This window comes from Danio rerio, chromosome 11, assembly GCF_052040795.2.
Source record: "Danio rerio strain M-AB ecotype USA chromosome 11, GRCz13ab, whole genome shotgun sequence".
Lineage (NCBI taxonomy): Eukaryota > Metazoa > Chordata > Actinopteri > Cypriniformes > Danionidae > Danio > Danio rerio.
Genome location: NC_141031.1, coordinates 39,698,724 through 39,726,699, shown reverse-complemented (window position 1 = coordinate 39,726,699; position 27,976 = coordinate 39,698,724). Strand labels below are relative to the sequence as shown.

General features: G+C 36.3%; 1 protein-coding gene across 50 annotated transcripts in view; it reads left to right on the top strand.

The window, feature by feature from the left end:
• The window catches only part of cacna1da (calcium voltage-gated channel subunit alpha1 Da), a 184,200-nt gene that overhangs the window by 150,582 nt on the left and 5,642 nt on the right, over window positions 1-27,976 (top strand). For 35 of the 50 annotated variants that reach the window (XM_087272077.1, XM_087272082.1, XM_087272079.1 and 32 more), the window contains 13 exons: window positions 743-871; window positions 2,584-2,649; window positions 2,992-3,083; window positions 3,272-3,431; window positions 5,244-5,371; window positions 5,621-5,717; window positions 5,818-5,920; window positions 6,293-6,394; window positions 8,972-9,105; window positions 14,566-14,682; window positions 18,873-19,267; window positions 23,277-23,405; window positions 27,816-27,955. In XM_087272077.1, the coding sequence (XP_087128203.1) occupies window positions 743-871; window positions 2,584-2,649; window positions 2,992-3,083; window positions 3,272-3,431; window positions 5,244-5,371; window positions 5,621-5,717; window positions 5,818-5,920; window positions 6,293-6,394; window positions 8,972-9,105; window positions 14,566-14,682; window positions 18,873-19,267; window positions 23,277-23,405; window positions 27,816-27,955 (1,792 nt within the window). 50 annotated transcript variants of the gene reach the window in all.

The following is a 27,976-nucleotide window of genomic DNA, read 5'->3' as shown; positions in this document are numbered from 1 at the left end:
TGACTCTTTTGTCAAATAAGGGAGTGTCACCCAAACGTGACAAACTATGTGTGTGTGAGTGTGTGTGTGTGTGTGGGGTTATCAGCCCCTCACGTTTGTAGCGCTGACACTGCTGCATGGTTAAGGGGCCCCTGTGGTCAGATTAGGTCGGATTGGACCAGGTAAGCTTGTGACCTCAAACTGACCTTTCCCCTATATGAGGTTTTGGGGCCCGATGTAAGTTGGCATGAAGTAACTTTGGGTCAAGAGAGCCATGCTTGCGCTGATGCGTGCGGTCAAGTATGGCAAGGTTTTTCTGTTTTTTATCCAGCATGCACCCTTCTGCCCCCTTCCTCTCCTGTCTAGGATGTAAGCATGAAACACAGGGTCTCTGGCAGTGTTTCTGGATCCGTCAAACCAGCTGTTAAAAGACCAATTCTAAATTCTCATAAAAATCCAAAATCAAACAAAAAGTGCTCAGAGGTTGCTTAAATAATGTGTTGGTTCTCTTTGGGTACGGGATTCATCAGAATAAACAGCAAAAATCAGTCCAAGGCACTTGAAAAATGTGGAAAATTTATAAAAAAGCCTTTACTGACATGGCTATTTCTTGATTTTAAGCTTGAATTAAACATTTTGGCTAATGGGTAACAAATGATGTATTATTCTGCCCTCCGCTGGTCAGACTGCCTTAATACAGCCTAATGCCCTGTGTTAGATCTTTCCTCTGATTGGTTTACTAATGCTGACTCCGCCCTCACAGAACACTGAGGACAGCGCTCGCATTTCCATCACTTTCTTCCGTCTTTTTCGAGTGATGCGATTGGTCAAGCTGCTGAGCAGAGGGGAGGGAATTCGAACCCTACTCTGGACCTTTATCAAATCCTTCCAGGTCTGACTATTATTAGTTTATATATATATATATATATATATATATATATATATATATATATATATATATATATATATATATATATATATATATATATGTATTTACATATACATTTACATATATATATATATATATATATATATATATACATATACATTTACATATATATAAATATACATGCATATATATATATATATATATACATGTGCAATAGATAACATGTGTAGCAGTGTGAGGTGGCTGTATATTGGCACTGGTGGGAGGCGTGCATTGACATGAAGCCCGAGTGCCTTAGTGTTTCACTATTTACGTTATACAGCCACATTGTACAGCTATGAGTGTGATATTGCATTTATACAACAGTTTGATGGCATAATCGTGTATACAAAAAAGAAAATCAAACACGGAGAGTCTCAAAACCCTTTGTATAAGGAACTTTTTTCTTCCACAGAAGCTGTTATTAATTCACCAACATCACTTTTAGAGCTAGTATTTGAATGATTCTCGCGCGTAATGTCTAAAGCAATGGTCTAAAGCATGGTCTAAAGCATGGTCTAAAGCATGGTCTAAAGTGATGACAAAACAGGTGATTTCGCTGCCATTTTAAGATTATAAGCCATATAATGTTTATGATAAAATGTCATCTCGGTCTACAGAGATTTCCCAGTATTTCTCTGTTGCAATCGGGAGATCACAATATTATTGTGGTATAAAAACAGCACTACAACATTCAAAGGAAAGTGATCAACCAAGAAAGTCATATGAAATTACACTGTTTTTCTCTTAGAGCTTATTATGCGTCTCTGTCGCCATCTTGGATTAACATTGTCAACCGTGTTGCTCAAAGACAGGCTAATTGCCGCCAATGTACTCTTTCAGAAGTTATAAATATTTCAAATAAGCACTATCCTTATAAATAAACGGCATCGTTGCAATCTAAACAACTCATTCTTGACTAAAAAAGCCTTAAAAGTACATTACGTTGCCTAGCAGCAGCAATATTTGTCTAACTGTAGAGTGTCCTCTGCTTGTTGCTGTATGTCGGCAGAGTAATACACAAGGGTGAAGGGTTAAGAGGCAGTACGAGTGCTGTTACTGGCAGAATATTATATCAATCAGTCAGCTTCTATATATATGTTAATTAATGCTACGCAAAATTTTCATGTACTGGCAGTGCGATCAATCTTTGATTACAATCTTTGGTTGTAAATTTACAGGTAAACATAAATAAATAAATAAAATTAATAAATTTAAAATAAATATTTTAACTGCTAAAATGTTATTGGAATGTTATGTGTTTCTAGTTGTTTATACACTTACACTTTTTAAATAAAGTGCTTAATACACTTCTTTTAAAATAATAATACATTTCTGTGCATAATGCAATTAATCGCAGAGACAACCATGCTGTTAATCGCGTGTAAAAAAGATACAATATTAATTATATAGACGTCTTTTTCCCCTGTGTTTTATCACAATTGCAATTTATTAGACAAGAAGTTCTTTACACTATACGTTTGCAAGAAAATTAATTTTTTATATTCTTGTATTCTAAATATTATGTTGTTTTTGTAATAAAAATATGCTTAGTAATATTATGCATCATTAAAAAAATTATAATATATGATAATATAATATGATAATGTATTTATTTATTTATATATATTTAAGTATAATAATAAATTATACATTCTTTTATATTCTTTTTTCAGGCACTGCCTTATGTTGCTTTGCTGATAGCCATGCTCTTCTTCATCTACGCTGTCATTGGCATGCAGGTGAGTTTCATAATGGATTTTAAGTGCAAAAAAAGTTTTTTATTTAACACTGTGGTTATATTTTTTCCTCCTACACATGAAAATGGGCTTTTATGAAAACAAATCAAAGCATTTAAAGCATTTCACATTTTTGAAGTATCAAAAAGCAATGTATATCTAATCTGCTGTTTATTTTGAAGATTGTTTACAGTTTTGATGTGCTGTAGACTGTTGATATTTTACCTGAAATGCAAATCAACAATGTGTGGTTTACTTGATAACACATGATGTGCACAGATTGACATTTTAGCACGACACAGAGCAACTTTATTTACCATCAGAGGACTTCACTCTGTTATTCAGGTGTTTGGGAAAATTGCCATGGTGGATCACACTCAAATCAACAGGAACAACAACTTTCAGACGTTCCCTCAGGCTGTGCTTCTGCTCTTCAGGTCAGGAAACGGCACAGTGAATGTGCGAAAGCTAAAACATCAGGGTTTTAAACTTTTATGAAGATTATTTGGCATTTGTCTTGTATTTTTTCTTTCGAATATACCTTAATTATACATTTCCTTTGTTTTACCAGTACGTTTTGGTGTTTTAGCGCAATGAATTCAATTTGGCTGTTATTTGGGTGTAGGTGTGCTACGGGTGAAGCCTGGCAGGAGATCATGTTAGCATGTATGCCAGGCAAGCTGTGTGACCCGGAGTCAGACTATAATCCTGGGGAAGAAATGACCTGCGGGAGCAGTTTCGCCATCATCTACTTCATCACCTTCTACATGCTCTGCGCCTTCCTGGTACACGCACACACTAACTGGAGCGTTTTTAGACTTACTAGAATAATTTAATGTATAATATCACCTGTTTATTTTATTTATTTTTTATTTATATAATTTTTTTTTTATTGATTTGTTATTATTATTTTCTTTTTTATTTAATATTATTATTTTTATTTTGTTTTGTTTACTTTTTTGTTTTGTTTTATTTTTTTTTTTACTTTTTATTTTATGTATTTATTTATAAAATTTAATTTTTTTTGTTTTATTTATTTTTGTTTTTATTCATTTATTTATTTATAAAAAAATAAAAAATATTTGTTATTTTGTTTATTTTTTATAATTTTTTTGCTTTGTTTTATTTAATTAATTTTTTTTAATAATTTTTTTGTTTTGTTTTATTTAATTCATTTTTTTTTTATTAATTTATTTACATATTTTTATTATTAATTTATTTACTATTATTTTTTGTTTTGTTTTATTATTTTTTTTATTTGTTTTGTCTTATTTATTATTTATTTAGGTATTATTATCCATCTTTCGGATGAGACGTTAAACCGAGGTCCCGACTCTCTGTGGTCGTTAAAAATCCCAGGATGTCCTTCGAAAAAGAGTAGGGGTTTAACCCCGGCATCCTGACCAAATCTACCCACTAGCCTCTGTCTGTCATGGCCTCCCAACCATCCCCATACCATAATTGGCTTCATCACTCTGGCTGTTTCTCAATTCCAAGAACGAGGAGAACGGACTTGGTCTCGTGTGGAGACCGGTCTTGCCAGGTGTCCTCGGACGAACTCAGGAGACCGTGAGGGCAGAGAACGCGTCCTTTGAGAAATGGGATGCTGCGTTCTTCCTGATGGTCACATGACCTTCACGTGTTTTAAATGGTAAATTATTTAAACATTACAGACTTCATACAACGATTTATTGTTTTTCCCCTTTTCAAAATATATACTTTGCATAAAAACATTATAAATATATGCTGCACAATATAAATAAAACTGATTTTAATACGAATTTCAGTAAACAAACACCCTTAATGTGTTTATTCCTTTATTAAGATGTCCATGGTAAAGTTTACTTTCACCGTTTCATTTAGAGAAACTTCTGAGGTAAATAGTTCATATCTATGAACTTTAATAATAAATCTAGATAAAATGCAGCACTTCCCACCTCCAGTCGCAATGACTTCTGGGACTTCCAGAGCGAGTTCGGTGCTCAAGTCTGCATTAGTGCGTCCTCGATATCAAGAACACATCTGGGAAGTTTCACGCGTCCTCCGTACTTGCGGTCTTGAGTATTGGAACTGAACTTAGGCAGCTGATGATGACGTTTCACGAGAACACGAGGACGCAAGACCGCTGAAGAACGCATATTGAGAAACAGCCTCTGTCTCCTCTCCACTAATCAACTGGTGTGTGCTGTGCGGTCTGGCATAACATGGCTGCCATCGTGTCATCCGGGTGGATGCTGCACACTGGTGGGGGTTGAGGAGATTCCCCAAAAAATGTGTAAAATGCTTTGAGTGTCTAGAAAAGCTCTATATAAATTAAAGGAATTATTATTATTATTATTTATTTTCTTTTGTTTTCTTTTATTTTCTTTTTGTTTTGTTTTTATTCATCAGAAACATGTATTTATTTTATTGTTTATTTTATTTTATTATTTTGTTTTATTTTACTTTTTGTTTATTTTTATTTTATTTATTTAATTTTATAATTTTTTATTTTATTTAATTTTATTTTTTGTGCTCCGGATGAAAATGATCAACAATGCTATTTCCAAAAGCAAAACATTGAATAATTATTCAGACTGAGTGATATCTTGTTTTAGATCATTAACCTGTTTGTGGCTGTCATCATGGACAACTTCGACTATCTGACCCGTGATTGGTCAATTCTGGGGCCACATCACCTTGATGAGTTTAAGAGGATTTGGTCAGAATATGACCCAGAGGCCAAGTAAGATGAGTTTTTTGGCATTTACTGCATCAAGTTTATTGTGTTTGTGTTTTATTGACATTCTTGTATTATTCATAGAATACTTATTTGTTTTAATTTTGTAAGCACTTTGGTTAAAGTAAAATGCTATATAAATAAAGGTTGGTTGGTTGGTTGATTGATTGATTGATTGTACCTTGTAGGAAGAAATTCCACTGTGCTAGTTCCTTGTGCAGACTGTATATAAGGCAAAGTTTTCTTTTATCACAGGGGCAGAATAAAACATCTTGATGTAGTGACGTTGTTGCGCCGTATTCAGCCTCCTCTCGGCTTTGGGAAACTCTGTCCTCATAGAGTCGCCTGCAAGGTTGGAGTCATGTATTCATAAATAAATTGTTTTAACGTACAGTATGCTCTAACACACAACTCACCCTCTACATTTCTTTGTATCTCTGTAATTATTTCAGAGGCTGGTGGCTATGAACATGCCCCTGAACAGTGACGGCACGGTCATGTTTAACGCGACACTGTTTGCTCTCGTGAGAACCGCATTGAAAATCAAAACAGAAGGTACGTGCTTAATCTCGCAGAACTGCTTGTGTCAATGCACAAATTGCTCTGAATCCAAATCAAAGTCGGAAGTCAATACACCACTTTAAATGATTCCAAATTATTCATTCAAATCGAAACATTTTCAGGGTGTCTGGGGGTCTTTAAAATCCTTAAAATGTCTCAAAAAAAGTTACTTTAATAATAATAGTAGTAATAATAATAATAAATAACACCTAAAAAGCTTTGAATTCAGAAATGATAGGTCTTAAATATTTTGGTTTGGTCTATTGCCAATAAGAGATTTTTTTTTTTTATATACCTATATTGACAGTAGTGTGTAGAAGCTACAATAGCAGTTGTGTTTATAGCATGCTGTGTGTTTTGATCCAGGTAACCTAGAACAAGCGAATGAAGAGCTCCGAGCTGTGATTAAGAAGATCTGGAAGAGAACCAGCATGAAGCTTCTGGATCAAGTGGTTCCCCCTGCTGGTGGTCAGTGATACAGCTGAGAGTTTGTCGCTGCTAGTGGAAATGTGCATTCATGACAGAGCATACACAACAGCACTAACGTCTGCATCTTTTAACTCACATTATTGTTGAACATGGTTTATTTTAGCATACACACATATACTGAACATTTGTGTCTCACACCAGCACTAGCTTTCTCCCACTGTTTTGCTCTTAGTTTCTCCTGGTCGGGTCTCTGCAATGTTTGTTCTGTTTCCGTATGTGTCGCGAATGCTGTCCTCTCCTGCTCGGTTCTTTCACTGTGTCCACACTGGACCCTCAATGATGTGTGTTAGAGTGTATGAGAATACTTTTGGAGGAGAACGAGTGTTTGTGTGTGTGTGTGTGTGTGAGAGAGAGACTGTGTGTTGAGCTTTGGGCTTGCATGGCAACTCAGGCATGCTGTGTCCTTATAAAAATGTCTCTTTTTCTCTGTTTACTACGCTGTCGCTCTCTCTCCTGTCTCTGCTTGAGCTTTTCCACAGCTTCCGTTCCTCATTAACTGTCTTTCTGTTCATGTAAAAGTTCAAATCTTCAGAATATTCTGAAGCAATTCTGTTTTAGGGTGGTGGCATGGAACTAATGTTGCCTCTTCTTTCCTGATCTGTCCCCAAAGTGCTTGTTTAAAACAGTGACACAGACCCCTGCTTCAGAATGATTCTCACACACTCTTACGCATACACAGACACCAGCATACAGATGAACACTTTGTATACATTTATACACACGTTAGACATGCACCTAAAGAAATGCTACGCTAATGTGCTAATACATATTGCTCAGTGCTGCTTGCTTGCATGTTCCTGGTAGAAGCTTAGCTTATATTGGATTAGATTTTAGTTAGTTAGTTGGCTTAGTTGATGCAGTTGTAACTTCCAGTTATCTCTCTCATATTGCTATACTAATATGCTAACGCTAACATGTTTGCATATGTCAGGTGCTAAAATGTGAATTAACACTTCTGGTATTTGAATTAAACTGGTAGCTGTGTTATGGAATACGATAGCAGGTTTCTAGCTGGTGTAAGCTGGGCGTTAGCTGTTTGACCAGCTGATAGCTGGTTTGATGCTAGTTCAAGAATGGACCAGCTAATAACCAGCTAATTACTAGCTTAGACCATCTAGAATCTTGCTAGAATGTTTCGAAACACAACTACCAGTTTAAGTTGGGTTTAACAGGGAATGCAAAGCAACTTGTCTTGTTTTTAATTTATTAATTGCATATTTGTTACAGTAAAACTAATAATTCTTATAATTATTCATAATAATTATTTTAATTATCTGTTATTCTTGTTTGAATGACTTAAAAATGCTTCCTTTAGGGAAAATAAATGAAGTAAAAGCAGTCTTATTTAACAAATAACACATTTGTAGTATATATTATATAAGCATGTTTACCCTTATATTTGTCTTTCTATTATACATTTTAATTAAACATCACAAAATCACAAATAGCAACATATTTAGCACCAAGTCAGTGTAGTAGAATGATTTCTGAACGATTATTTAACAGTAACGATGCAGAAACATTTAACATGAGCTTATCAACCCCAAACTGTAGTGCAAATACATTGAAGACGACCCTAGTTACAGAGCTTGAAAGTGAAATGCATTGATGTCATATAATCTAGAGCATATTTAGGTGATAAACGAGGTGTTTGTTAATTAAGACTGTTTGTGTTTACTATTCAGTAGCCATTTGTGTTGAAATCCAGATAATTCAGAAGAGTTCTTTAGCTTAATTTGACATTTGTAGCTGACTAATTACCTAGACCATCTAGAATCTTGCTAGAATGTTTCGAAACACAACTACCAGATTAAGTTGGGTTTTTCAACAGGGAATGCATAGCAACTTGTCTAGTTTATTTTGATTTATTAATTGCTTATCTTACAGTAAAACTAATAATTCTTATGATTTTTCCGAATAGTTATTTTAATTATCTGTATTTCTTGTTTGAATGGCTTTAAAATGCTTCTTTTAGGAAAAACAAATGAAGTAAAAGCAGTCTTATTTAACAAATAACACATTTGTAGTATATTTTATAAACACATGTTTGACTTTATCTTTGTCTTTCTATCATACATTTTAACTAAACATCACAAAATCACAAATAGTAACATATTTAGCACCAAGTCAGTGTAGCAGAATGATTTCTGAAGGAATATTTGGCAGTAACGATGAAGAAACATTTAAAATGAGCTTATCAACCCCAAACTGTAGGGAAGGTGACCCTAGTAAACGAGCTTGAAAGTGAAATGCATTGATGTCATGTGATCTAGAGCATATTTAGGTGATAGACGAGGTGTTTGTTAATTAAGACTGTTTGTGTTTACTGTTTAGTAGTCATTTGTGTTGAAATCCTGATAACTCAGAATAGTTTTTTAGCATTTAGCTTGCACTTTGTAGTTGTTTTTCTCCCTAAATGACTGAGCAGTTGGAAAAACAGAAAGCATCTCTTAGCGTCAGTCTTTGTCTCTCAACGTGCGTCACCGCAGTGGTGTGTATGCGTGCGTTGAAGCTACTTGCTGACAGCGAAGCCGTGTGTGTGGTCTGTTCACTCAGATGATGAGGTAACGGTGGGGAAGTTCTATGCCACTTTCCTGATACAGGACTACTTTAGGAAATTCAAGAAACGCAAAGAGGAAGGCCTGGTGGGAGTTCATCCGGCACAGAACAACACGGCCATCGCACTGCAGGTAAGCAGAACCTACTGTCTACATATCTCTGCACTTTGAGGATTTTGTGTGTATTAATTCTCTGTCAGACAACAATGATTTTTTAAATTATATTTTGGTAATTTTGTATTATTTTTTGTTATTTACTTAAATCAAAATGGGTTGTAATTTACTCCAAGAATTCTCAATTTTTTTTGTCAACTGAAATGCTTTTACTAAAAAAATATTACTTGAATTAATATTTAATATTATATGGTTCTCTGTTAGGTAATGGTTACATCAAATACAGTCTAAATAGGCTAAATATATACAGTGCTCAGCATTATAAGTACACCCCCCACAAATCTCTCTTTTAAATTCATGTTTTTAATAGGAAGCTGTACAATATTATATCTGTGCATATACATTAAATTAGTCAGTACTGAAGCCAAATCTGGAGCTTATCAAACAAAATAACTTGCGATAGCGGTCCAAACACTAGTACAGCCAAATTTATGTTATAGAAAAGTATATATAAAAAACTTTTTTTTAAAAATCATTTTCAATATGGGGTTTCCTCAATTATGCTGAGCGTTGTATATACAGTATATGTCAGCATAAATGAGTGCACATTCTTTTGAAAATATTTTATTTTATCTCAGTGAATATAGACAATATATTATAACGTATTTATACAAAAGTTTTATCAAATGGCAATATGGTCACCAAACATCTTAAGAAAATAAAAAGGTCATACATTTAAACAAGTTATTGCAACAACTAAATAAATATATTCTTTATGTTTCTCTTGATTTTTCCTGTTTGTTAACATTTTATGTAATATTTATCCCAACATATTCATTTTTGTGGACTAAATTTTGGACCGTGATCTTATGTTTTAGGATTTAGATTAGTTCCAATTTTGACTTTGGTACTGCATAACTAATCTAATGTATTTGTTACCGGCAATGTGTGAAATCCCGGTATTGTATAATGTATAGAATCCTTAGAAAATGTATAGAATGCCTGTTGGTTTGGGGCAAAATATGAAATATAATTTTTTTTGTAAAGATTTTGCACACGTTTCCTAGGCATTCGGTACAATTCCAAGGCATTTAAGTTTCAGAACAGCACAACAAAAGCTTTCGTTGCATGTCAACATACAGTTGTGTGATTCCTGTCCTAGTACTCCATTCCCTTCCGAAATGATCACACAATAATCCACAGGGAAAAGTTAAAGGAGAGTGTCTCTGGAACCTCAGCCGGATAATATACACTGATTTTGTGAGAAGAATTATGGAAATATCGTCTGTGATGTGGTAGTGGAACCTCGTACCGGCAATACGCTGTCTTACAATAATGTTCAACATACACATGCTTTGATAACCATCATCAAACAACGACCCAAGAGAAGTGGTGTATAGTTGGTCACCTGACATCACAACCTAAATCTAACTTAATATTAACGTCTTATGATGTTGTGTGCCTGCTGGGCAAAAACTAAATGCACTACAGAATGTTGCGTTTACACACATCCACAAATGACATGTAAATGCATCAGCTTTTTACAGCGTAATACTCACTATACTTACTACTCTTGAGTACTTTTGACAGGGTTACTTTTTACTCATACGTTAAGTAATATTTACAAAAGTTACTTTTACTCGCACTACATTTTTTGGCAAGTAATGGTACTTTTACTTAAGTATGATTTTTCAGTACTCTTTCCACCACTGCCCAAGCGTTACCGCCAACATCAGTTGCAGGAAAAATGGCAAGTGTTGGCCAGTTACACACTTTGCCACACAGCAACTCTGCATTCTATAGAATGCCTAGGCAATGTATATAGTAGCAATCATTTCATGCTTTGACGTTCGATTATATGTATTATATACATTTTACACGTTGCTGGTAACACAGTTGAAGTCAGAATTATTAGCCCCCCTGTTTATTTTATCCCCCAGTTTCTGTTTTACTGAGAAAAGTTTTTTTCAACACATTTTAAAGATAATAGTTTTAACTAGAATTGTACATTTCCTAAAGGAAATGTGAATGGGGTTTGCGTGGCAAATCGATGGGGTACAATGTATTTGTTTTGGTAGCTAAGGTGTTCTGAATGGTTGCTAGGGTGTTCTGAGTGGTTGCTAAGGTGTCCTAAGTGGTTGCTATGTGGTTGCTAAGGTGTTGCTAGGCGGTTGCTAGGGTGTCCTGAGTGGTTGCTAGGTGGTTGCTAAGGTGTTGCTAGGCGGTTGCTAGGGTGTTCTGAGTGGTTATTAGGTGGTTGCTAAGGTGTTGCTAGGCGGTTGCTAAGGTGTCCTAAGTGGTTGCTAGGTGGTTGCTAAGGTGTTGCTAGGTGGTTGCTAGGGTATTCTATGTTGTTGCTAGGCGGTTGCTAGGGTATCCTAAATGGTTGCTAGGTGGTTGCTAAGGTGTTGCTAGGCGGTTGCTAAGGTGTCCTAAGTGGTTGCTAGGTGGTTGCTAAGGTGTAGCTAGGTGGTTGCTAGGGTATTCTATGTGGTTGCTAGGCGGTTGCTAGGGTGTCCTGAGTGGTTGCTAGGTGGTTGCTAAGGTGTTGCTAGGCAGTTGCTAAGGTGTCCCAAGTGGTTGCTAGGTGGTTGCTAAGGTGTTGCTATGTGGTTGCTAGGGTATTCTGAGTGGTTGCTAAGGCGTTGCTAGGCGGTTGCTAGGGTGTCCTGAGTGGTCGCTAGGCCCTTACTAAGACGTTACTAGGCGGTTGCTAGGTGGTTGCCAGGTGGTTGCTAGGGTAATTTGGGTGGTTGCTAGGCAGTTGCTAGGGTACCCTGGGTGGTTACTAGGCAAGCCTCACATACATGCCTGATGAAATATTTATACTTAGTAAGCATTTCTAGTAAGTTACAGTACTTGGCTAGTCAATATTAGCATGTAGCTAGTCACTGCTAGCATGTTTAGCATATAGGAAGTTCCGTTTGCTAGCATGAGTCAAACGAGCCAATCCCCAAGTCTCTACGATGTTCTGATGCTGAGATATAGCTGTTGATGAATGGTTGCTAGGGTACTCTGTTTTGTTGCTATGGGCGAGATTACAGAGTGAACTTGAATGTGGCTGGCTGTCCAAGTCAAATGAACCAATCCCCATGTCTCTATGACACTGCTATGCAAAGATATGCATCTAGGCCTATTTTAATGGCAGTCTATGGGACCCGTTTGGGGGCGTGGCTTGTGAGCTTCATTATCATATTGAGATGCTCATTGGTTGTCTTAGTCAGATGAGCCAACCCCCAAGTCAATAGGACACTGCTAAGCAAAGATATGCATGTAGACCAGTTATAATGGCAGTCTATGGGACCAGTTTGGGGGCGTGGCTTGTGAGCTTCATTATCATATTGAAAAGCTCATTGGTTGTCTGAGTCCAATGAGCCCACCCCCATGTCTCTATGACACTCCTATGTAATGTTATAGATGTGTGACCTTTATAATGGAAGTCAATGGGATGTGCAATGGGACATCCCACCCCATGTTAAGTCAATGGGGCAGTTATTAAGGGTCTTTAAATGGTTTGGGGGGTCGTGGCTTGTGAGCTTCAAAATCATATTGAGATGCTGATTGGTTGCCTCAGTCAAGTAAGGCAACCCCCAAGTCAGTATGACACTGCTATGTAATGTGATTGACATGTGAGTCAAGAAATGAATGGGAGTCAATGGGCCATGTAAAGTCAATGGGGACCCCTTTGGGACGTCCTAGCACCCCATGGGTACAACTTATACCCCTTTTTGGGGTATGTTCTCATACAGGCTGCAACCCCCTACAGATGTTGCGAATCCCATATTTCTACGAATTTCACACTTGGCGCTACAACGCTTTAAAGGTCGTCCCATTTCGCGGCGCGTTTAGTGCTCTTCTAGAAAAATGAATGGGAGTCAATGGGGCCAATGTAAGTCAATGGGAGAACTTTGGGACGTCCTAGAGCCCCAGAGGTGCAACTTATACCCCCTTGCGAGGTATGTTCTCACTTAGGCTGCAACCCCCTACAGATGCTGTGAATCCCATAATTCTATGAAATTCACACTCGGCGCTGTGATTCGTCAAAGTTCGGCTCAATGTTAAGTCTATGGGATTTTTGGGCAGGTTTTTTGGCCCCTGCGGGGCCAAAAAACCCCCCACCGCTTATAAAAGTCATAGCACACCATTCCCGATAGAACCGGACGATTTGACACCACTTTCAAGGGTCTGGGGCGAAAGCTGCGGGACAAGTTACGCGCCGAACTTTTGGCAGAATTAAGAATAATAAACCACAATAGTAAGAATGGACTTTGCCTAAGGGCAAACCCCATTAATAACTCATCTCTAATAACTGATTTATTTTATCTTAGACATGATGTCAGTACATAATATGTTACTAGATATTTCTCAAAACACTTCTACACAGCTTAAAATGACATGTATAGGCTTAACTAGGTCAATTAGGTTAGCTAGGCAGGTTAGGGTAATTAGGCAAGTTATTGTATAACAGTGTTTTTTTCTGTAGACTTTTGAAAAAAAAAAGAATAAAAAGCTTAAAGGGGCTAATAATTTTGACCTTAAAATAGCTTAAAATAATGTAAACTGCTTTTATTCTCGCTGAAATAAAACAAATAAGAGTTTCTCCAGAAGAAAAAATATTATCAGACATACTGTGAAAATTTCCTTGCTTTGTTAAACATAATTTGGGAAATATTTAAAAAAGAAAATAAAAATCAAAGGGGGGTTAATAATTCTGACTTCAACTGTTTATACGCAAATTCGTTTGTAAAGCATCTTATTGAAAATATTTGTTTAAAGGAGAGATCTGTGAGGGGTGTACTCATTTATGCTGAGCACTGTAGATAATAAAATATAATATGATGTTCACTGTCAGTGTAAACATAATGTACAGTTCAAAAGAAATCTGTTGAAATTTGTCTTAATTTACTGTCTGCACACTTTCTTTGCATGAGACCTCTTTACCTCAACTGTATCTCTCTGTTTCTGGATGCCCTAATGTTGTTTTAGCTCGGATCCCTCAATGTGATGATGGTGATCTGCAAATGAATTTCTGTCTGTTTTATATGTAGTTCTGTACTTGTTTACCATCACTTCAGAGTTATAACTCATGTATCATTGTTTTTAAGACATCGTGTTGGTCTTCATCCTCATAAATCAAACACCAATGTGTTTGATTTCTCTGCAAACATAATTTTCTTTCAGCCAGCCATTTGAACAGCATCTGTGGCCTTTTCAGAAAGTCACAGTAAAGCCTAGCATCTTAGCTAAAGTGTAAAGTTGTATGTCACACACAAATATGGACGCACTTTGGTATGTTTTTCCTCTTTGTCTGCTGTGATTGTCGCCATCCTTCATGAATTTGTCCTGTCTGGAAGTGTCTCGTCAAGCCTGTTTGTGTAAATGTGTCTGGTCAAGCGCCCCCTGGTGGCATGTGTGTGTGAGGGTCTCTGCTTTCCATTGAAGAGCGCTCCTTTAGCTATCTTGTCATCATGGTTGCAGGCTGGCCTTCGTACGCTGCATGACATTGGGCCAGAAATCCGCCGTGCGATATCATGTGACCTGCAGGATGATGAGCTAGTAGACTTTATACCAGAGGAGGACGAAGAAATTTATAGGGTAAATTACTCACCTTTTATGACCCCTTTCTCCTTATAAAATCGATCTGCACCTTATTGCCTTTCCTTAACTGCCTGGTACAAATACAAAGAGCTCTGAGCTGCTTTTTAATAGTAACAGTTCCTTAGGGGAGATGTGATGAAGTGTTCACCATTCCTAGAGGTCGTACACATTTCAGTTATAGGGATAAATTCGCCAAGTTGGCAATCCACAATCAGTTAACATTATCGGAGGCTAAATTAGGTTTGTAGTAATGACTGTTTTCTTTAGCGCACATGTAATCTGCATTTCTGTTGAGGTCAGATTTAATCAGTTCATGAAATTCACTCACACCATACGCCATTTTACCTCCTTTCCAACTTCTTTTTCCCATGAGATCATTGAAAATGGCAATCTAAAATTGTAGCCTTGAGAAACAAAGACACCATATTTAAGTTTTGAAGTACAATTGTTTGTTTATTTCATCGGCTGAAGGATGTCTTATACAGTATAGCCTGTATGCTATCTTTTAAGAGTTGTTCATCGTATTAAACTTTAATACATTTTCTGATTATTTGAACTCCAATGTGACTGATACAAAATAACTAAGGCGCTGTCCACACAAGCACAGGTATTTTCAAAATTACACTTTTTTTCTTTGTGGTTTTGCTGTGTGTTCACATAAAAATGCTGTGTCAGGTGACTGAAACGGATACTTTCTCAAAACTCTGGCCAGGGTGAAGATTTTCCGAAACTATCGTACAGTGTGGTTGTGTGGACACTAAAACTGGAGTTTTCGCCTCACGATGTCAGCATGTCTGCTGTTTTCTTTTTTCGGTCCCACTTTATATTAAGTTCAATTCAATTCAATTCAGCTTTATTTGTATAGCGCTTTTACAATGTAGATTGTGTCAAAGCAGCTTCACATAAATGGTCATAAGTGTCCTTAACTACTATGTACTTACATCAAAAAATAAATACAATGTACGTACTGTGTTTATAATGTATTTGAGAACACTTGTGGTGCTTTTGAGTTGGGATAGAGGTTGGGTTATGGACAAGTTTGGTGGCAAGGGTAGGTTTAAGGGTGGGTTAAGGTGTAAGGGATGGTCAACAGTGTATTTACAAATGTAATTACAAAAGTTAGTTACAAATGTAATTACGTACATGTATTTAATCAAGCATAAATACACAGTAAATACATTCGTTTACACAATAAGTACATTGTTACAAACTATTAGTTCCTATGTAAGTACATATTAGTTAAGGCCACTTAATATAAAGAGTGGGCCCCTTTTTTCTGCCAAACATGGAAGATGCAAATGAGGCAACATTTTTTGCATTTTCTCCAAACGTGTTGCATTTTTGTACCGTTCGCCTACAGGACAGTAATCCACCTCTGTTTTCATGTTGGCATTATTTTGTATGCAATTTACTCGTGCAAATTCTTAGGCTGAAGTTCAATTCTATCCCTTAGCTCCTTCCTCTTACCCCTACCCCTTGTTTTGCACGTTCACGTGAAATGATAGTGGTGTCCTAATTCTCTTTAACTTAAAGGCGTAGTGCTAAGGGGAAGGGCTAGATACCCCTTGAAATTAAGATTTTTCAGGACCACACTTGAAACCAAGTGGTAAGAAAATTTCCGAGAATAAAGTAGCTACAAAAGGAACGAGATGCACAAATTATTACAACAAACAAGCATATGTTTTAATACATTCATAACCACGTTTGTGTTTTACCGTCACGCTTTAAGAAAAAAAAACTCTAAAATTAAAACCGCTAAATTTCGCTCCTTATAAATTAAACTCATGTTTAGCAGCCAGTTCCACAACATTCTGCCACTTGATAACTCTCGAATCCCCTGTCAGGAAAGTCTAGTGGCTAGGAATGAGCTTTTTAAAGTGTCTGATATAACGTCAATGTTGTTTTCATGTGTATGCATAGATGAATATGGCCATGGTGTAAATGCACAGTACAGTTACAAGCTTATTGCCACATTATATTATAATGATAACATGATATATGCCTTCGGTGATTTCTTGAAGATAAATACCAAAAAAAATAATAATAACACAACTGGAATAACTACAACAGTTGTGATCGTTGATCGCTTATGAAGTAAGAGATGGCGATGATATATGATGACGTGTGCAGGTGTTGTAGTGCTGTCCGATTTCTTAGGGGTAAACTTTGACACCCTTCCCCTTCACAATCTGTTTCAAGGGCCAAGGGGTAGGGGTACAAAAATAGAATTAGTATTAGGCCTTAATTCCATATTTGGTGTGGACTGAACATAAGTGTCATTGTCACCAGCAGTTGGTTCCGCGTGCCCTTAACATGCTTCACAGTGTGTTTTTCATGTGGACGGAGACTTTTTAAAAAAAAATAAAAGCAGGGAAAAATACGGGTTCATAAAAATACCCGTGTACATGTGGACATGGCCTAAATCAATGGAATCACTTTTAAAAACAGTTTTTCTACACTGTAAATAATTTTAAGTCAGTACAACATCAAAGCACAATCCTTGTTTCCTTTCCTTTTTTTTTCTTGTTCACTCAACTTTTAAAAACATCAGCTGCACTGACCTAAAATGATTTGTCAGTAATACAAAAAAACATTTAGTTGGGTTAACATAAGATTATTGATTAGTTTTCTGGAGAGGTGAACTACTCTGTAACAAAACTTTCTAAATTGTGCCAGCTGAATTTTTTTGTTGTCTTTTTTTGTCTGCAGAACTGGAATGCCTGAAGTTCAGTCAAAAAACAAAAACAAAACAAAAAACATGATCCTTATTTCCTTTAGTTTTTTAGTGTACTCATCTTTTTTTATAGATAGGACTGTAGAGTATAGAGAGGAAAGCATGGAGAGAAGGGAAGAATTGGTATAGGACCTAAAGGTGGAAATCAAACTCGACTCGAGTGCCATGTGTCAGCGGACTAACCACTACACCATTGCGGCCGATGTGTGCTCAACTTTTGAAAACATCAGTTGCTCTGACCTAAAATGTCTGAAGTTAAGTGGACAAAAACTTGGTACTAATTGGTACTAAGAAATAATACATTATCAGAACAAACAAACATATTTCAATTGAAAAAACAACTAAAACAGAGACAAATGTTAACAAAGTATTAATTAGACACAGAATTAGAATCAGGACAGGAGGCAAAACAACAATAACTGTAAACAAGACAAAGATCAAAACATGGCAGGACAAACAGAAAAATGCTTCTTAATGCTTCACATGTGAAGCATGCCTTCCTGTTTTTTTTTTTGTTTTTTTTTATTGAAATACGTTTGTTTGTTCTGATAATGTATTATTTCTAATTTCCATACGAGTTTTTGTTTACTCAATTTCAGACATTTTAGGTCAGTGTAACTGATGTTTTTAAAAGTTGAGTACACATCTGCGCCAATGGTGTAGAGGTTAGTGCGTCGATAAATGGCATTCCAGGGTTTAGGGCGACTAAAATTCGATTCCTGCCTCGAGGTTCTATGCGATCCTTCCCCTCTCTTCACGCTTTCCTGTCTATACTCTCTACTGTCCTAACAATTAAAAGTGAAAAAACTATGAGAAAAAACTAAACTTTTTTTTTTGTTCACTCAACTTCTGGTATTCCAGTTCTGCAGACAAATCTTTTTTGTTGCCACAACTTAAAAACTTTTGTTACAAAGTAGTTCACCTCTCCAGAAAATCATTAATCTTATGTTAACCCAACTAAATGCTTTTTGTATAACTGACAAATAATTATAGATCAGTGCAGCTGATGTTTTCAAAAGTGAAAAAAGCGGAAGGACGTAAGGATTTTTTTTTTGTACTGACTTAAAATTATTTACAGTGTAGATGATGAATAATAAAAACATTGACATAAAAAATGGAGTGGTGAATGACAAAACTGCACTCAAAAAATATTTTTTGCTGTTTGTTCAAATTACCTAATTAAAGCTGAAACAGCACAATTATTGAGGATTTTTTGGGACAACTCAATTGTTTTATGTTCAATCCACTTAAATTTGTAAAAACTTCCTTAAATTTGAATTCTTCAATGTTGTCCCAGCACAAACTGATTGTGTATTGATTGAATTGATCGTAGTTACAATGTAGTTCGCTATTGTAATAAACTGATCTTCTGAGAACTTAAATATGGTGTCAATGCTGACTTAAGTCCATTGCGCATTTTGTTGAACTTACAAGAACAAGTATTTATCCACAGCGAAACGGAGGACTCTTTGGCAACCACATCAACCACATAAACGGAGACCCCCGGAGGAGCTCTGGCCACCAAACAAACGCCACACAGCGCCCCCTGCAGGTGCAGCCGCCCCCACATTACGTCCACATGGAGCAGCCCGTGGGGCGTCTGGGTCGCGCCAATGCCATGGCACAGCAAAACCATCATCGTCACCACCACCACCATCACCATCATCATCATCACAACAACTCCTACAACAAATCGCCCAAGTCCACCAACATCAACCTCAACAACGCCAACGTGTCCAGTTTACCCAATGGTGGACACAATCGCTACTACGAACACGCTCCCGCTAATGGCTACCCAGGGTCATATTACGGAGAATACGACAAGCCCAGGACCCCTCATGGGCAAAGGTGAATGTTCGTTCAACATCTTGCTCTTGATCAGTTAATTTGTATTTGTCAACAATTTATGGTTTGGTGTAATCTCATTAATACCAATGAGATTCATTCTTGAACCAATTTCTGCTTCAGGAATTTTAGTGGTTACACTTTATTTTGATGGTGAGTTTGTTGAATTTAAGTTACATTGCAACTAATTCTCAATAGATTATAAGTAGACTGTTAGGTTGGGGTTAGGGTTAGTGTAAGTTGTTTTTGCAAAGTTTCTTAAAGTCAGTTAAACGTTTGCGGAAGGAGCCGTATCAACAGATAGTAAGCAGACAGTCTACTAATACTCAAATGGACAATCAAAATAAAGTGTTACCATTTTGGTTTTTAAAGATTTATTCAACTCCTGAAGTACTTTTTTACTTTTAAACTGAACATTCATACTGTATACTCTTGAAATGATTATTCATCTACATTGTCATCAGCTGATGTGGTCACATTTAACATTGTTTGGCGAATAAATCCAATCCCATGAGAATTTCGTGTGGGGGAAAAAAGGCTTCCCCATGCATATTTTGCAATCATTTAAAGTCGGTCCTGCAAATTTACAGCATTGACTAACTAAGCAGTTTGTTTGATTTGAACATTTGTCTTTACAATGCAATTCACTATTAATCATTTTTGTATTAAAAATTTCGACAAATATTTGCTAATGTCCCACCTCAGGTTTTAAATTATTTTCATTTTTCTCCATTTATTCACCTTTAATCAAACCGGTCCTACCCAAATTTCTTCTCTTACTTTGATCCATTATCGTACTGTGGTGATGCCATGTTTTCTGCAAGGTGTTTTCACGAATCCAAATCCCACTATCAAACTAAATATTTCTTTTTTAGTTAGTGTAAATTTTTGTTTGATTTAATTTACAATTTTTAGAAACTTGATATCAGTTCATCAGTGAGCTTAAGCAGGTGTACAAATGTCATATAAACTCAAAAAATGTAAACTTTTAATTGGTGATAATGTAAACAAATAACACGAGGTAGTGTTGGTTTTCAGTCTAGAGCATTTAGTGGCTCAACACAGGCTCATTGTGAATATGTAGCCCCGTATACATTTCTGGTAAGAGCGAATTATGTAGCTGGAGGTACATATGGCTGCATTTTGTTTTTAAAACTAATGCTACGGGGCGATATGACGACGTCAACGGCTTCTGTTTCTTTTCGCATTTCCGGCTGACCGTTTACCTCCGTGTGGACTTTTTTTTTCCGCTGTTACCAGTTTGCCCAGTGACTCGCTACGTAAATCGGCAGACTTGAGAAGCAGAACGGAGTCGACGGTGACAATGGAGTTTGAATCCGTCAAAGAATGGTTCAAGGAAGCAGATAAAATAAAAGGCAAAAAATATATAAATAAATAAACAAGTAAATAACAGGGTGAGAACGTGCAAGATCTAAAAACATGGTAAAAATCAGGCGGCCACAAAGGCTTTTCTTTTTTTCTGGATTGTTTTTTAAAACACTATCAGTTGGGTTTAGGGAAGGGGGTGGGTGCGTCAGTCAGTGCTTTTAGAAAACACTATCGGTTGGGTTTAGAGAAAGGAGTGGGTGGGTCAGCCGGTGCTTTTGAAAACTATCGGTTGGGTTAAGGAAAGTGGTGGGTGGGTCAGTCTGTGCTTTTGAAAACACTATCGGTTGGGTTTAGGGAAGGGGGTTGGTGTGTCAGTAGGTGCTTTTGAAAACACTATAGGTTGGGTTTAGGGAACATTAAAATATGTAGCTCCTGGGACATATTTCGCTCTTAACAACAAGAGAGCGAAAAATGTATATCGGGTTAAGTATCTATAATGACTTTGGCTTAGGATTTAAGAAATTCGGAAAGATTATGATTATGATAAGTATTATTGTCAAAATGATTGTTGAACTGACCTCAGAATAATGAGGAATAATATTTCACTACTATATTTCACGAGTATAATGTCAGCTGGCACATTAATAAAACAATAATTTTGCTATTATTATAGATATTAAATATTATACATTAATATTTGAGACTTTAATCTGGCAGTTTTGTGCCAATTTCAACAAGCAAACCAGACATTCTATATTCTAGTGCTTATATGCGATTTAAAGCAAGTGTGAAAACAGCCTCACATATATTACAAATTCTGTATATATCCTGTGTATACTGTGTGATATATGTGTCCATCAACTTCCTTTCCCTACTCCCCTGCTTTTCTCCACCTTTCTCTCTTTCCTTCCTAACCGAAATGCTTTCTCTTAACCATCTCTCTGCTTTCTGGAACAGAAGGCGCTACTATGAGACATATATTAGGTATGTTACATTAGGTATTATATGTTCACATAGCAGGTACTAATGTTTGTAGAAAAACAGAATGACATGCAGAATTGTGAAGGTAATGGTATTGGGCTTTATCCCAAATGGCGCAGTAAATATAACAGAGAGAGCGCTATTTGGGACAGGGCTTCATACACACACACACACACATAGACTTGCTTCAAAGCTTTAATTAAATCGTCTAGTAAAACATAAACAAGTGAGAATGCTTCTTCTGGGTCTCTGTGTGTGGTGATTGGCTAATGAAAGGGAAGGAGGCGGGGCTTGCTGCATGTTTCTGCTGGATAACCAATGCTAATAAAACAAAATGGTTGTCTTAAAGGAGAACTCATTAGATATTTAATTAAAATAGAAATAACACGAAACACAATTTATATTTAATTCAGATATGTTTTTCCAAATCAAGAGTTGTCCTTTAAGCTCACTTCTGCAGGAATGTTCAGATTATTTGTATTGGGCTGCTTGTCTCTTAATTTTAAAGGCCTTTAAGTAGATGACATATATATATATATATATATATATATATATATATATATATATATATATATATATATATATATATTTTTTAATTTTTTTTTAAATTTATTTATATTATTTGAGAGAAGCATAGATGTGAGGGATAGATGCATAGTTTGCTTAATATTTTCTTCTTATTTATAATTTATAGAATCTTTTTTTTTTCTTTGTTGTATGCTGAATAATTAACATACAATGTGCACAGCCTAAAATCGCCAAGGAAGACACTTTTTTGAAAGTACTATAGTTAAGCAGTAAACTATACAGTAAACTTTTTTTTTATTAAATATAAGTAAATAAAAAATAGTCACATACAACTTTTAGACTTTTTTAGGGTGCAAGCTTTATATTAAATAAATATATTTTACACCAACGCATAATATATTATTCATTTATTAAAATTGTGTTTATGTAGGCAAATGAATCTTTATTTATTCTTATCTTATAATAATATATTATATTAACATTAAAAACATATTAAAAAATAAAAATATATATTTTTTTACATTTTGATCTGATTTTGTCAATTTTAATATGTAAATAATTTAAAATAAAAAAATTTAAGTACTGCTTTCTGAGGAAAATAGAGATGTAGCATCTTCAAAAATATATATAAATATATATATATATATATATATATATATATATATATATATATATATATATATATATATATATTTTATATACATTTTTATTGTTTCATTTTTAGACATTTTGATGTGACTCTGGCACACTAAAGTTTGTGCTGTGACACTAGTTAGCTACTTTACAACAACAAAAGTATTTATATTAAACACACTGTACTCCTTTCACAGCTCAATTTTTGTTAAATGTCAGTTTACTTTAACTTTAATGCACTGTAGATTGACACCCCTGATTTAAGGTCTGTGATTTAGTCATTGAAAAAGTCTCAAGGGCACGGACATTTTCAGTTGGAACAAGAATCTTAAAACTAGAGATCTTGTCTAATACACACAGAAGCTAGCAAGGCTACGACTGCTGATTTGCTGTCTTTGTACGATTTTGCTTGTTTACTAAAGAGGTCTATCTGCATTGCTGCTCTCCGGAGCTGTACGTCTGCATGGTACTGCATGGTTATTCGCTGGTTTGTTGAATGCCATCTAATCGGCCTCTCACTGACCTCTTGACTTTCACGCAGATCGCAGGGCAGCGACAGAAGACGACCCACGATACGCCGCGAAGAGGAGTATGAAGAAGATCGCTACTCTGGAGAGTATTACAGCGGAGAGGAGTTTTATGAAGATGACAGCATGCTATCGGGTGATAGGTAAAGCTGTTATGTGAACAATCACATCAAAATAATGGTTGCTGGGTTTTTTTTGGGGTCTCCTTCAATTAGTTTACATCAATCAAAGGTCTTGTGTTCAGCACTGCGCATGCACACAGATGTATGTTGCTTTTATCTGTCATATCTGCCTGCTGTTTATTTACTTTACATCTCTTTGAAAGACAGAATAATGTCAGCAGCAAAATGTCACAAAAGTCATCTGCTTTTGCCACTGAACGGCAGCTTCCAGTAAACTGTAATATGAAGTGGGCGCTGGACAGTGCGGATCTAAATGCAGGTTTATTACGAACTGACAGACTAGCAATGGTCACAATCAGAAGCAAACCATCCAGTGTCGTAGTCGAATACACAGGCAGATTGTCAAAAGGTAGGCAGCAGACAGAAATAAACAAACAAAGCGAGGGTCAAAAACACGGCTAAGTGAGGCAAGGAAATCGCTTCGTAATGTTCACAAGACTGTACAACAAGACTCAGCCAAGAGGTTGATGTGTGCACTGTATTTAAAGTCCATTTAATCAGTCTTTGAGCAGCTCCCAGCTGTGTGAGTGTAATTAATCAAGATCTGGAACAGGTGTGTGTGTGTGGTGCATGACTGGAACTTGTAGTCCATATACCAGCTGATTTGTAGTCCTTTAGCTATCTCAGAGGATTAGATTGCTGGTGATTGTGACATAAACATTCTGTGCCCTTTGACGAGAGTCAATATGGAGCATGTACAAACTACCATTAAACCACAAAACATCTGCTTTACAATATCCTCCACCATGTTAGTTGAATGGATGTCATGACTAAAATGCGTCATCGTTTGCAAAGTTCACAGTGCAACGCGAATGCTTTTTCAAATGTATCTTGGACAGTATTTTCAAAAGGATACGCTTTTGTTTTCTACAAACGCTGTATTAGTGCGGATGGAAGGCCAAAAATTAGAGAAAAGTTTGCATGGAATAAACCCACCTTTTTTAGAGACTACTCTGCTGTGATTGGTCAGATGGCCCAGTCTGTTGTGATTGGTCAACTACTTACAGCACATTTCAGAACCCAAAACTCAGTCAAGCAATCAACTTCAATTATGTATTACCTTACTACAACCCAGCGGCTGACCAAAGTGTTTTACAGCAATAAAACAAAACCACACATTAAAACACAGAAGATGATGAAGAACATAATTAAAACAACAATGTCAGTAAGACAACTAAAACTACTGAATATCAAAAGCAATTAAAAAATAAATAGGTTTTAGGTTTTGCTTTAAATAGTGCCACATTCGTGATGGTGTGAAGTTCTGTAGGGAGGAAATTCCACAGTTTGGGACATCCCACAGCAAAAGAATGATCACCACATTGCTTATACATGGATTAAGGGACTTCCAGCAACAGTTGCCATTCCAGAACTCCTTATCAAATGCTAATTTTAGCTTTTCCTCAACACTTTTAAGCAGTGATACAAATAAATAATGATGCCAAATGTAAGTCCTTATACTTTTTAGGTGCGTGCAAAGTTGATTTGGTTTTTTATAGACATATCCTTCTTAACATGTTGAATCTGTGTGAACTGTTAAGTTGCTGAGACTTTTATATTTATATTGACAAAATATCGAATAAGGGGTGGGGCTTTCTTTATGTGCATCATTTCTTTGTTGTAAACTAATGCCTAATTGCATGATTTTCAAAGTAGTCGTGTCAGATGTTTTTACACTGCATGACTAATTGGGGTAGCATTTCATCGCTGCTTTGTTTACACTGCAGGATGGATAGACACTGCATGACTTTAAAATAAGAAGAATCGCTGACAACTTTTTCCAAACTTTGTCTCACAACACATGCGAGAAGTTACATGGAAACAATGCGAGGTCGCATAAGTTTATCTTGTGTCATTAACTACATAGAAGGCTTTAGTGCAGTAGAAAATGTACCTATTTTGCTTACTTGGCTTTTGAAGGGAATTAACAATTTTTCTTCAACTTTTTTGTTTTGTTTCCTGCTAAATTTACACTAGCTTTCCCTCCATTTCTTGAGTCCAAATAGACTGAAAATGAGCTCTTTTAACTTCTCCCCCAAACCTCCAGCTGCCTTGCAGCTGTTCCTTTTGCTGCTTCCTTTATTGGCTATATGTAATCTCCGATATTATTTTCAATCAGAACACATTTCACACGGCATGATTTGAATCGCTGACAGGTTAAGAATATTGTGGCGGAAGCAGTTAATGAAGAAGATTTTATTCTCTCTGTATGAAGTATTTTCAAAGTGTAAAGCAGTTAATTTTCTCTTCTCAAAATGTATATAGTGTTTGCAGCAAACATACCAGCGTGTGTTAAAAATACTGTGTAAGATGAGCATGCCTGCACAGGAGCAACACTAGGAGAAGGCTGAGTGACTGATTGTGTAGAATAACTGAATATGTAAAGCACTGATCATATATGTTAAATACTTGTATGAAGCTATATGTGTCAGAAGTTAGAATGAGTAACATATTATCAAGTTATTATCCTATCATAACAATGTATGTAAACACTTAGTTCCTTTGCATAAGTTGCATCTATACTTTGCTGACATAGACCTGTAACATCTTTGTTGACATGAGCTAGTGGGCTGAGAGCCAAGAATAGCAGGACCCCTTAGATTAGAAAACCTATTCAAAAATGGTCAAGAGTTATAAAGAGACACATAGGGGTGTGTCAAAATAACCTGTATAAAGATTTTGGAAACACACAGAAGCTTTAGAAGGAGCAGGAGAGACTTTAGAAGGAGCAGGAGAGACTTTAGAAGGAGCAGGAGAGACTTTAGAAGGAGCAGGAGGAGAAATCACAAAGGGGGAAGAAATCACTTTCGCGAACGCTCACGCTCAATCTGCCCAGTTGGTGGAATGAACTCCCTAACTGCATCAGAACAGCAGAGTCACTCGCTACTTTCAAGAAACGACTAAAAACTCAACTATTTAGTCTCCACTACACTTCCTAATCTGTAATTGCCTCTCTGAATATCACACTAACTGTACAAAAAAAAAAAAAAAATACTAATACTACTAATACTTCCCTTCTTAGACTTTACAGACCTGAAACTTGCTTATAGCACTTATTCATTGTTGCTCTTGGTTGTGTAAATTGCTTCCTTGTCCTCATTTGTAAGTCGCTTTGGATAAAAGCGTCTGCTAAATGACTAAATGTAAATGTAATGCTATGAGGTCTGCTCTGCTCTTTCTCGGCTTTATTATGGAGAATAAAGTCTATTTTCTGATATTCAAAACCTCCAGTCTGATAGTTTCTAATTGATAAGAAGTCGAATTACGACATTAAACTGACATCAGCATAGAAGGACCGCCAATCCAAATGCAGAGGCAAATGCTCATACTTTGATTCCAGATCACAAAATAAATTATTTCCGGTGGATTAACATAACATGCACAGATTAATAAAACACAAAATAAACATTGCACATTTTGATTTTTACGTTGATTTTAGCAACACAAATCAAGCTCTTCAGGGGTTTGTGCAGGAAGACTGCATCATTTCAGGAAGTTCAAAATGGCTTCTTTCTTTTAGTAGACAATAACTTGGGATGGGGAGGTGGCTCAGTGGTTAGCACTGTCACCTCCCAGCAAGAAGGTCACTGGTCCGATTCCCAGCTGGGCCAGTTGGCATTTCTGTGTGGAGTTTGCATGTTCTATACGTGTTGGTGTGGGTTTCCTTTGGATGCTTCGATTTCCCCCACAGTCAAAAAGACATGCGGTGTAAGCGAATTGGGTGAAGAAAACTGGCCATAGTGTGTGTGTTAATGTGAGAGTGTATGGGTGTTTCCCAGTACTGGGTTGTCAATAGAAGGGCATCCGCTTTGTAAAACATATGCTGGAATAGTTGGTGGTTTATTCCATTGTGGCGACCCCTAATAAATAACCCAGCAAACAAATCTGTGTTTAATAGACATCTAAATGTAGACAGCTTGGCTAAAACAAGGCTAAATTTGGACTGTCAGTGAAAATCTAATAGACATCTAAGAATAGGCCAAAACTAGACTAGTCATCAAATAGACAGATTAGACAGACTCTATATGTGTAGTCATTAATTTTCGGTTTACCTGATAACTAGTCTAGTTTTGGCCTATACTTAGACGTCTATTAGATTTTTACTGACAGCCCAAATTTAGCTGTTTAGCCAAGACGGCTAAGTTTAGACATCTATTAGACATCTATTAGACTTCTTTTAAAAACAAAAAATGCTTGCTGGGAAGAGACTGAGCTGAAGGAAAATGAATAAACGAACTTATTAACTTAATCAATTAGGTTTTTATAACTTTGCAGACGTTGTACTTTCACAAAGAGCTACATCACACACTACATCAACGTAATCATGAGCTATTGTAATGTTTAGTCACCATATGGCACTTCCATGTGCAGGTACCCCAACAGTGACCAGGAGTACGAGACGCCGCGGGGTTACCATCATCCTGACAGTTACTATGAAGATGATGAGCAGCCCCTTTATCACGATTCACATAGGTCACCAAAGAGAAGACTGCTTCCTCCAACACCGCAAGGCAAGTCTTGAGGCTTTAAAA